General features: G+C 41.8%; 1 protein-coding gene across 7 annotated transcripts in view; it reads right to left on the bottom strand.

Moving 5' to 3' along the window:
• The window catches only part of SEL1L2 (SEL1L2 adaptor subunit of SYVN1 ubiquitin ligase), a 63,421-nt gene that overhangs the window by 37,332 nt on the left and 13,695 nt on the right, over positions 1-12,394 (bottom strand). For all 7 annotated transcript variants that reach the window (XR_016349025.1, XR_016349026.1, XM_025180472.3 and 4 more), the window contains exons 3-5: positions 9,075-9,129; positions 3,136-3,241; positions 1,328-1,490 (exon numbers count right to left, since the gene is read on the bottom strand). Coding sequence is in view for 5 of the 7 variants with exons in the window: in XM_025180472.3 (XP_025036257.3) it covers positions 1,328-1,490; positions 3,136-3,241; positions 9,075-9,129 (324 nt within the window). In the remaining 2 variants the exon portion in view is untranslated. The remainder of the gene's footprint in view (positions 1-1,327; positions 1,491-3,135; positions 3,242-9,074; positions 9,130-12,394) is intronic.

Genomic DNA, 12,394 nt, shown 5'->3' with positions numbered 1-12,394 from the left:
ACTTCGAAATCCTACATTAGCCTCCCTAGTTCGAACTAGGGGGCTAGTGTAGACATACCCTAACAGATTTATTGGAGCATAAGCTTTTGTGGGAAAAGACCCATTTAGTCAGATGCATGTAGTCGAAATTCCAGAGGCAGGTATAAATATACAGGCACATGAACAGAAAGGAGTACCAATCAAGAGGAAGGCCAGAGATAACAAGGTCAGTTTAGTCAGGGAGGCTGTGGCCCACTTCTAGCTGCTGATGTAGAGGTATGAACACCAAGAGAAGAGAAACTACATTTGTAGTTGGCTAGCCATTCACAGTCTTTGTTTAATCCTAATCTGATAGTGTCAAATTTGCAAATGAATTTTAGCTCTGCAGTTTCTCTTTGAAGTCTGTTTTTGAAGTTTTTTTGTTGCAGGAAGACTACTTTTAAATCCACTACTGTGTGTCCAGGGAGACTGAAGTGTTCTCCTAAAGGTTTTTGTATGTTACCATTCCTGATGCTAGAAGTGGGCGACATCCTCCCTGACTGAATTGACCTCGTTATCTCTGGCCTTCCTCTTGATTGGTACTCCTTTCTGTTTATGTGCCTGTATATTTATACCCAGGGCTTGCCAAGTGGCTGCAAGCCCCGCTCGCCAGCTGCATGGTTCTACGCTCTGCGCATGCGTATGTTGTTCTGCGCCGGCTCTTCCGGGTTGTAATCTACTCGCCACGGGTGAGTAGATTACGTTATTTGTTGAGCCCTGTTTATACCTACCTCTGCAATTTCCACTACATGCATCTGACGAAGTGGGTCTTTGCTCACATAAATTTATGCTCCAATTAATCTGTTAATCTATAAGGTGCCACAGGACTTCTTGTTGTTTATTCAGATTCAGACTAACATGGCTACCCCTCTGATACTTGAATATGTTTCTAATTAAACATTGCCTGGAGCATATAGACCTCTCAAATTGCACTTTATTCCTAGTGCTTGAGAAAGTTAAACTGACTACAAACATACCAGTAAGTGAGAGTGACTAGTTTATGTCAATTGTGCAACATGAATAAAGTTTTAAAAACAAAACAAACAACATATATAACGAAAAGTCAAGTAAATTTATAAAATTCCAGTTGTAATCTGGTGCTACCATTTAAAGTGGATTTAGCTAGAGAATGATTAAAACAAATTTGATTAATACTCAATTGTTGGGTGGTCCCACAATATACCAATATATAGGCAAAGGAAGTAGACCACACTTTACTGCTTTTCAAATATTAATAAGCTTTTCATTTGAGCAATGTCCTATTTAAAACTTTATCCACTTAACTCCCACCCCCCAAAACCCTACTTACAGTTTGGCCTTTATGAGATCCTTTTTCAGCCAAAGTCTCATATAATGTCACAGCTGCAGTTATATTTTGAAGACCATGATACCCAAACAGCAAAGCATCAGCCAGTTTCTCCATAGCTTTTAAATGTCCCATATCTGCTGCTTTGGTAAGGAGTTGGTAAGCTCTGATTCAATAATATGGAATTCAGGCTTAATCATCTGATCTTAATTTCTCATCTCATATACAGTAACTATATCTCTAAGAATAATGAGCAGTCCTGTGACACCTAGTCTCTAAGGCTATATCTACACTACAAAGAAAAGTCAGAAAAACTGCAAACCACAATTTGCGTATTTTTTTCCATTTTTCTTCCGAAAGAGGCTTTTCCGACATTTGGCCCATTTACACAGGGCCAAATGTTGGAAAAAACCCTTATTTTGGAACATCCCTTCTTCCTCATAAAATGAGGTTTACAAGGATGCCAAAAAAACGTGTCTGGTTGGAAGTGGCTCTGTAGTATAGACGTATCCTAAGGTGCCACAGGACTGCTAATTGTTTTTAAAGTTATAGACTAACATTGGCTATCCCTCTGAGACTTTGTATCTCCAAGAGGAGATTAAGCAACTGAAATGTACTTGTTCATGTACTAATTTCTATTTTGTACTCCTGAAAACTAACTAACAGATCCTTCTTTGATAGCAGAGAAGTTTCAGTTTCTTTCTTTGCAGCAACCTTCTTTGAACAGTAACTTCAAATTCATGTGATAAATAGAGCTGGGTGAAACTTTTCAGGTGCATAGTTTGTTTGCCACAAATATAGTGCTAGCCAACCTGAAACTATTGTGGTGAGGCTGCTGCTTTCATAGAATCATAAAATCATAGATTCTTATAACTCACTTGAGATATAGAAGATGCAATGGCTAGAGAATTTTCCAGAAATATCAGGGTGTGTCTACACAGCAAAGTTATTTTGAAATAACAGCCGTTATTTCAAAGTAACTTTACTAGCATCTACACAGCCAAACTACTATTTCAAAATTAATTCAAAATAGCGGAGCGCATATTTCGAATTTGGTAAACCTCATTCCAAGAGGAATAACGCCAAATTCGAAATAGCTATTTCAAAATAAGTGCTGTGTAGACACTTATTTCGAAATAGGGGGCCTCCAGCCTTCCCAGGGAACCCTGGTGGCCACTCCAGCATCAACAAAGAACACTCCTCTCCTTCCCCCTCCCTGGGGCTCTTAAAGGGGTTGACTCTGGACACAGTGCCTGTGCCACCTCCAAGCCTGCCAGCCCAGAGCCAGCAGTCACTGCCCCGACCCAGTGGCCCCAAAACATGAGCCAGCAAGCCACTGCCAGTCAGCCCTCCACCGCTCCCCAGGAGCAGTCCGCCAGCTCCCAGGAGCCTGCCAGGGCAAACAGACTTTTTTATTTAATTTACGAGAATTTTTCCACAACTTTTAGACTTAATTTGAATCAAATTGATTTTTTTGCTGACATGTGTGTCTTTTCACTGTTTTTCCAATGTAGAATGCAAAATTCCAGTTAAATGCCAATCAGTCTAGAATTGAAATATTCAGTAATGTTGAACTCAATATCATCAGTCTCAATCCTGTCAAAAGTTATGCCCAGTAATATTTTTCCACTCTCAGGGTTCTACTGATGTCAGTGACTATCTGTGCCAGGAACTGTACAGTAGGATAAAACTCACATAGGACTGAAGCCTAGACTGCAAACTCCTCAGTTTGTGCATGTTCTTGTTTGTCTTTAAAGCACATTATTATCTTTATTATTGATTTAGGCCCACATACTAGAGTATAAACTTACTTCTCCTTCTCTTTTTTGCTTTTGGAATGTTTCAGTATTTTGATGCTCTTTTTATAAAGGTGATGTCCTTGTTCCTCATTCTTCTTTCTCCTAGACAGATCTTCCACTGTAGTGTACACAAACATATAAATTTACTATTATTAAAAATTAAAAAAAACATTTTAACTAGATCAAATATTCTTCTTATACAGTTGCTGTTTCTGAAATTTTTCTCTTTTTGACTCAGTTTAGATTAGAGATTCAAAATCCATTTGTCCATGAGTTCAGGTAGTTGCAAACACTGATACTGAAGAAAAGAAATACAGGTAGTCAAATGTCCCTGCCATTATCCTGTCCCTCTCCTGGGCTGCATGGAGAGAAGTTACATGAAGGGTATTGGGGGGAGGTGCCCCTCCTGCATCCTTCTTCACCAGTCACCCCTGTCTTGAAGAATGATTGGTAGCACACTACTTAGAGTAGTGTCCCTATGGGAGTGCTCCAGTGTAAGTGCCTCCTAAACAGTATTCCCTCTGGAGGGCTGGGACTTTGGAGTTGGTTCACTTACAAATGACAGCACCACGGAGTACAGGTGCTGACTTTTGTTTTTGTCAGTGGGTGCTCCTCTGTGCTCTCTACCCCTCAGGGAGTGGGACTACAATCTGGGTACTGAGGCCCATAAAAGATTCATCCTGCACTGCAGGTGCTGAGTTCCTCTATTATTCCTCCTGCAATGAGGTTTAATAGGTAGTTTGAAATAGGGCTTTATTTTGAACGCCTGTTTCACTGACACATGTAGACGTGGGCAGTTATTCTGGGCTTGTAAATTTCAAAAGTGGCGCCCGGCCGGGAAAATGCAAATCAAGCGTGGGATATTTAAATCCTGGGCTTGATTTACAATTCCAAATAACTACATTTGCAGCCCTATTCTGAAATAGGCTGCAAATGTAGACGTACCCGTAGATAGGGATATTCTTGAAGAAGGTGATGGATGAAGAGATTGACATTGTGGAGTATGTATTAATAGAGTCTGGTGGAGTTGTGTTATAAACTTAGTAACACTGTCTGATGCAGTTTGAGATCCACTTGGAGAGTTTTTGGGCTACTGTTGAGCCCTGGGATCTTTCCACATCTATCTCTATCTCTATTTTAGAGTGCATCTGTCTCTCCCTCTCTCCTTGAGTCAGTTTGTTCAAGAACTCCTCCTAAAAAACGGTAAGAGCTAGGACCACCAAATTTGATATGCAGCTTCCTAACTTAAAGTAGGGCCAGGGTTTGGTCATGCCCGGAGAATGCGAAGTGCACAGAATGGGACTGTTTTTCATAACATGGAAAAAGAAGGGGCTGATCGGAGGCCAGCAATACTGCAGAGCAAAGGGGTCAGCAAGCGTGGAGGACAGTTACACTGCAGAGTATCAGATGGATGGGAGCCTGCCTGACCAGCGGCTCTGCTGCCATGGTCTCCCTTTTGTTCCAAGGTCCCAGGGCTGGGAAGTACAGCCTGTCTCCCCAGGAAATCCCCCCTAAAGAGAGACCATGCCTGGGAATCAGGCTGGGGGGAGGAAGGGAGAGAGCAGCTAGAGGCCAGGGCCAGCCCCAGGAGTGCTGTCCCCCAGGACAGGGGGCACTGGAGGATGAGAGCAACCCCCAAAGTGCACCCCCTCCTAAGCAGCTGCACGATGGGAGGCAGCTAGAAGCTGGGGCTGGCCCCCAGAGCCACCCATCCTGGACAAGTTGGAGGCCAGGGCCAGCCACCTGGCAGGAGCCACTGCTCGGGCAGTGCCACCCTCACAACCCTGGGCAACCTCAGTAAGCACCCCCTTCTCCCTGTAAGCCAGGGGTCTAAAGGACTGCTTGAAATGCAGCCCTGCAAGACAATTAGCTGTTGATATGTAAATACAGCTCATCCTGGGATGGGGAAGGAATCCGGAGTGTGGTTATGTAGATCCAATTCAGCCAGGGCTGATGGAGGATCGGTTGTTAGAACGGAATGTGATGTACTGTAACTAATTTGGACGATTGTGGGCTCAGAAACCATGCCACCCGTAAATGTGGGAACTGTAAAATATGACACCAGTGCTTGCAGGAAAGACATCATCACTATAAGGGGTGTCAGATGAACAAGCCTCCCCTTCCAGAGTGGAGTGAACTGAGTTGGGGGGAAAGGGTTTGAGCCAGTCTGCTTCATGCCTGCCAGGTGTAAGCTGTAAGACTGGTTCAACCTGTTTCTTTTCCCTCCTGTTCTAAGGATAGACCTAAAGCAGATTCCATCAGGAGTCTTTTTGCTATTTTAGTGGAAGCTGGAATCTTTTGCCAGCCTAGGGGGTAGCTAAAGAATTGAAATCACTAAAAGCTGAAATCACTGGTTTGGCCTAGAGCCAAACCCATTGCAGCCAGCAAGACTGCTGGCAGGAGCAACTGGTGGGCAGCTGGTAGACGCAGTGGCGGGTGGCCAGCGGCCAGTGAAGTGGCTGGCAGGAACGACCAGTGGGTGGCCTGTAGGAGCAGTGGTAAGTGGCCAGCGGAGTGGCTGGAGGGAATGACTGGCGAGCAGCCAGTAGGAGCAGTGGCAGGTGGAGCAAGCAGACTACAGGAGCAGCACAAAGGTGGCATGGCCTCAGACTCAATGAGAGGAGTCATCAGGGTGATGTGTCAGGGTCCACACTGACTGGACAGAGCTGTAAGCGAGGCATTTGAAGTAGGGTACGGAGAAAGTTTGGGTAAGTGAATGGAACCCTTACACTGTTGGACTAGAGAGTCTGAGAGGCAAAGGACATTGTTCAATCCATTTGAGCTGGGACGGTTACTTGTGGGGGGTTATGAACTCTGTTCGTGGTATTTTTCCAAGTTAATGCCATGTAACTTCTCTCCCTCTTTCATTAAAAGTTTCTTTTCTACACTTAGACTCTGTGCTTGCAAGTGGGGAAGCATTGCCTCTCAGAGGCACCCAAGGGTGTGTGAGTTTCCCAGGCTACTGGGTGGGGGCTCGAGCCAGTTCTGTGTTAGATGGATGAAAGGGGACCCCTAGATATTGAACCCTGCCCTGGCTGCTGCCGGCAGTACTCAGAAGAAGGGTTACATCCTTCCTGCCAGACCACTGCACTGAGCTCCCTGCCCTGAATCCTGCACCTCCTACACTGTGCCCTTACTCCTACATCCCACCCCTTTTTATTCTAGCAAAATACAGAAAAAACACAGCTACTGCCTACCAACAAGCTCTATCTAATGTTTGAATCACTTTCTTTTATGAATACAAACTTTTTTCCTTCATTTTTGAAAAGTATAATAATTTAAATAAAGTATGTACATTTTCCTTTTATTTTACACAAAGTAAAAAAAAATTACTTCACAATGCCGAGTACATCTGCTAGTAATAATATATAGTGGGACGGCCAACCTGCGGTTTGTGAGCTGTGTGCGGCTCTTCAAAGAAAAAATTGCAGCTCCCGCACCCGCAGCTGTTCTCACAGTCCACTGCTCTGACCCTTTTTTTTCCTTGTCTGGGCAGGGTGCTGCTTGGCTTGAGATCTGATGCTGCAGCCAACAGAAGCCTGCTTGGGCCACACATGGCTCTGAAAGAGGGGTAGCGCTTTTTTTTTTTTTTTTTTTTTGCTGAACAAATTCTTTTCCTTGGCTCTTTGCGCTGTATCTACCAGTATTTTAGCTCTTCATCTGTAATGGGTTGGCCACCCCTCATATATACAAAGCATCCTGACACAGTGGGTCTCACCCTGGGGTAAGTGTACCCCTGGGGACTTACAGAGGTCTTTCAGGGAGTACATCAATTCATCTATATATTTGCCCAGTTTTACAGCAGGCTATATAAAAACACTAGCAAAATCAGCACAAAGTAAAATTTCCTACAAACAAAATCAGAAAGTAAGCAATTTTTTAGTAATAGTGTGCTGGGACACTTTTGTTTTTAATGTCTGATTTTGTAAGCAAATAGTTTTAAGTGAGGTGAAACTTGGTGGTACACAAAACAAATCAGACTCCTGAAATGGGTACACTATACTGGAAAAGCTGTGAACAACTGTTCTGACACATACACATTACAACATTGTAAACTATGTAATATTGATCACATAAAAAGGTACTTTTATGCTTCCTCTCCATTGGGACAATCTGCTTTCGGCTGAGCGCTAATGTTTCACCCTCTCAATTTATCATTATTAAGAACCAGTTTGTTTCTTCAGCAAAGGGCCTTATTTTTTTGCAAATATTATCTTTAGGCTCTCAATTTCACTGTTGTTGAAAGCTTTGAAAACATTGTTCTTTTACCATGGAGATAATGGATGTATCATTGTGGAGAATAAGTGAATATGTATGCATGAGACTGTGTATTCAAAGAGGTTCTAAAGTATATAATAACTATAATGAGTCTGCTTTGATTTGATCCTGAAAAACTCTGTCTGAAGCATTTTCTCTTCTATTCTTCCTAGAGTGGGACATGCTGCATTGTTTTGGAAACGAAGCGTGCTCTTAAAAGGGAGTACATTTGTGATGCATTTTTAGAATTCTTTTTGGACTGAATATAATAATATATTTTGGACGCTCCTGTTTATGCTTAATAGAAAATTGAACTTTTATTAACCAGTCATTTTTTTGCCTTCTCTCTGTTACCACAGGTTCAACCTCTCAAATCCAAGATTCTCTGATCTGGTAATATCCATGCTTGCTGGACCAAAGAGCCCTGGAGGCTGGGATAGGGAGCCACTTGGGAGTCCAGCAGCCAAGGAACCTTGATGGTACCAGCAGTGGCTGGGGAGTCCCGACTGAGCCAGTGGTGGCTGGGCCAGCTCAGCCCCAGGGAGACCTGGTGGCAGCAGAAGCAGTGGTGGCCAGGGAGCTCTAACCCTGGGGAGCCCCAGCAGGAGCAAGGTCAGCAGTGGCTGGGGAGCCCAAGCCCCCAGGAACCCCAGCCACAGCGGGGCCAGTGGTGGCCGGAGAACATTTGCCCTGGGAAGCCCCAGTGGCAGCAGGGCCAACAGTGGCCAGGGAGGGAAAGGGATTCCCTGCCTGGGGAGCCCCACAGCCTGAAGGGAAGCCTGGGAGTGGGGCTGGTGGCCAACAGGGGAGCTTTGACCTCTCCTGGTCTGGCAAACTCCCTGGTTTGCATCACTCCGCTACTGAGGGGGCTGGACTAGGGAGGTCCAATCTGTACCTATTCTATGAAGAATCTGTTTTGAACTGGTTGTATCAAATGTTGTCTAAAATTACTCTGTTACCTCTTATACTTTTGGAAAGATTATTTTAAAATCTTTTTTTCTAGCATATAAAATATTGCCTAAATGCAATTTTAGTGACCAATGCATTTTGAGCCCCAAATTTAGCAAAGAATTTAAGCATCAACTTAAAAACTTAAGCACTTTGCTGCATGTTGATAGACTTTAGTGCATGCTCAAAATTAAATATGTGCTTAAATATTTTGCTGAATTGTGAAATCTTAGCCACATATAAATCAATCACAAACATCCATTGATTTGGATGAGGCCAAGATTTCATCCTTAGTGTTTTGCTATTATGAACATAATAGGAGAGCTGTATGTGAGGAGAGGATCCTCCACACGAGGATCGTCCTCTTACTGTTCAGCATGAGATTGCAATTTCCTTTGTATTATGAATGCCATTTTTTAAGATAATGTGTTGTGGTGTTTTTAAATCAATTAGAGATAGAACAGATATATTAGATCAACATTTTGACAATCAACAGCATTTTGACTGCCAACAGTATTGCATTAACTAGAGGTGGTACGTGGAATGGACATGGTATATCACAAATACATGAGAATTTCACAAATACATGAGAACCTTTCACGCTTACATTGCTTAAATTATTTACTAATAAATGTTTACCTTGTAGAAAGCTTGTATAGTTCTAGTAAATACTATCTTAATATTCAACACTCTCCATGAATTGAGGGGATGCATAAAAGATATGAACTTACAACCAAATCTATTACCTTGTGAAGAAAATGTATTTTGCATTGCCACTAGTTGACTTTCATTCAGTGCTTCCTGAAAAAATAAGTTGTATATATTTTTGAAAACTGGTTTACTATTTTTGATAAACATTATATGGATATTAAGTTGTCTTTTTCCAAAGTATCATGTATAATTTATATTCGGATTAATAAATGAAATTTCATGTGTACTTGGTTGCAACTCCTTACCCTCTTTTATTCTAAATACATATGTTTATACATTAAGCATAGTCTTATTATTTATTTATTTATTTAAAATATTTTTACCTCACCTCTCTATTTAAAATATTCAAGGTGGCTTACAAATTTTTTAAAATACGATACAAATGTATATAAAAAATTAAAATATGAGACCCCAGAGGGACATAAAACCTGCTAAAAAGTCTCGAGAGGAGGAACATACACATATAGATTCAAACACTAATAAAAGCATGAGTAAAAAAGGTGGCTTTAGCCTGACACCAAAACAATGCTAACATTGGCACCATGTTAAAGATAATTCCACAGCCTGGGAGCAAAAGCTGAGAAGGCCTTGCTCTACGTAGACGTTAATCTCATCTCCATAAGTGAGGTAAACTACTGATACGGTCTCACATGATCTTCTTATCAATAAACTAGGCAAATACAACTTAGATGGGGCTACTGTAAGGTAGGTGTATAACTGACTGGTTAACCATTCTCAGGGTATGTCTACACTACCCCCCTAGTTCGAACTAGGGGGGTAATGTATGCATACCGAACTTGCTAATGAAGCCCGGGATTTGAATTTCCCGGGCTTCATTAGCATAAAGCCGGCTCCGCCATTTTTAAAAGCCGGCTAGTGCGAACCCCGTGCCGCGCGGCTACACGCGGCACGGGCTAGATAGTTCGAACTACGTAGTTATTCCGAACTATCTGTACGCCTCGTGGAACGAGGTGTACAGATAGATCGGAATGGCTACGTAGTTCGAACTATCTAGCCCGTGCCGCGTGTAGCCGCGCGGCACGGGGTTCGCACTAGCCGGCTTTTAAAAATGGCGGAGCCGGCTTTATGCTAATGAAGCCCGGGAAATTCAAATTCCGGGCTTCATTAGCAAGTTCGGTATGCATACATTACTCCCCTAGTTCGAACTAGGGGGGTAGTGTAGACATACCCTCAGAGAGTAGTTATTAATGGGTCATAATCCTGCTGGAAAGACATAACAAGTGAAGTTCTGCAAGGGTCTGTTTTGTGACCGATTCTGTTCAATATCTTCATCAACTATTTAGATATTGGCATGGAGAATACACTTATTAAGTTTGCTGATGATACCCAGCTGGGTGGGGTTGCAACTGCTTTGAAGCCTAGGGTCATAATTCAAAATGATCTGGACAAACTGGAGAAATGGTCTGAGGTAAAAAGGATGAAGTTTAAAAAGGACAAATGTAAAATACTCCATTTAGGAAGGAACAATCAGTTTCACACATACAGAATGGGAAGCGACCGTGTAGGAAGGAGGACTGCAGAAAGGGATCTAGAGGTCACACTGGACCACAAGCTAAATGTGAATCGACAGTATGACACCGTTTCAAAAAAAGAAACACGATTCTGAGATGCATTAACAGGAGTGTTGTGAGCAAGACACGAGAAGTTATTCTTCTGCTCTACACTGCACTGATTAGGCCTCAGTTGGAGTATTGTGTCCACTTCTGGGCACTACGTTTCAAGAAAGATGTGGAGAAATTGGAGAAGGTCCAGAGAAGAGCAACAAGAATGATTAAAGGTCTAGAGAACATGACCTTTGAAGAAATACTGAAAGAATTAGGCTTGTTTAGTTTGGGAAAGAGAAGACTGAGAGGGGACATGATAGCGGTTTTCAGGTATCTAAAAGGGTGTCACAAGGAGGAGAGAGAAAAATTGTTCTCCTTGGCCTCTGAGGGCACGTCTAGACTACGCTTGGCTTCTGAAAGAAGATATGCAAATTAGGCATGAATTTGTATATCTTCTTCCAATCCCTTTTTCGGAACAGGTTTTTTCAGGAAAAAAGCAGTCTAGACGAGTTTTTTTGTGCAAAACCTCCCTTTTTTCAAAAGAACCATTATTCCTCAAAAAATGAGGTTTACGGGGTTCTTTTGAAAAAGGGGTGGACTAGTGGCTGGACCTTTCCTGCCCTTTTAACTGAAAGTAATTCTCCTCCAAAGTGACTAAAATCTATCTAATCTTGACAATATAATATTTAAATAATTTGTCCTCCACAGCCTGAGATTCTTGTTCATGTGTATATCCTTTAGGTGAAATTATATTTGCATGAGATGGTTCAGTTGAAGCACTTTTTTATTTTCTCTGGAACATTACTACATCATCTTTCCTTAAGCTTGTGTAAGTCTATTAAAACCAATTTTGCTGTAGGCAGTAAGACAACTCTAAGCTGAAAGAATAACTGTGACCCTTTGAAAAGAGGCAAAGAATTTATTAGAGGAAGTATTGTGTCCTCTTAGCAATGCCATAGTTAATTTATCTTTTTGTTCACTTGCATGTCAAACATGCATCATCAAATAGAAAAGACAAATGGAGTTGCACTCTGCTGTTACATATTTTACAGAAGCAATTTCAAAATTAAGCTAATGTTTGTATTTCAAAGAGGCAAAATTATGTAAACTTACTACAGTAATACAATGAACATTAAAGTCACACAGAATAATCAAAATTAGGTTTCTGATGTGCTATTAATAGTTGTGCAGCTTACACATTTTATTGTATACTATAACACTATATTAAACTATGCATTTATTCAATAGGAACAGAAAATACTATATATATATTCAAAGAAACTACAACTTATGTTGGCTATTATTGAATGTGAATTTTACCTAATAAATCTAGATATGACATATGTTGAGGACTGATGTAGAGCTCTTCTGTCAGCTTTACATTGACTGAGGAAACTCATGACACTTGGGCTACGTCTAGATTGCATCCATTTTTCGTAAAAGGGATGCAAATTAGATGTATCGCAATTGCTAATGAAGCGGGGATTTAAATCTTCCCCGCTTCATTAGCATAAAAATGGCTGCCACTTTTTTTTGGCACAGAGCTTTGCCGGAAAAAAGTGCCAGTCTAGACGCGGATCTTTCGGAAAATAAAGCCTTTTCCGAAAGATCCCTTATCCCTTATTTTAAGAGGGATAAGGGATCTTTCGGAAAAGGCTTTATTTTCCAAAAGATCGGCATCTAGACTGGCGCTTTTTTCCGGCAAAGCTCTGTGCCGAAAAAAAGCGGCAGCCATTTTTATGCTAATGAAGCACGGGAGATTTAAATCCCCGCTTCATTAGCAATTGCAA

Source organism: Pelodiscus sinensis, chromosome 3 (assembly GCF_052426305.1).
Source record: "Pelodiscus sinensis isolate ZL-2025 chromosome 3, ASM5242630v1, whole genome shotgun sequence".
NCBI classification, from domain to species: Eukaryota; Metazoa; Chordata; order Testudines; family Trionychidae; genus Pelodiscus; species Pelodiscus sinensis.
This window is presented reverse-complemented; position numbering and strand designations above follow the sequence as displayed.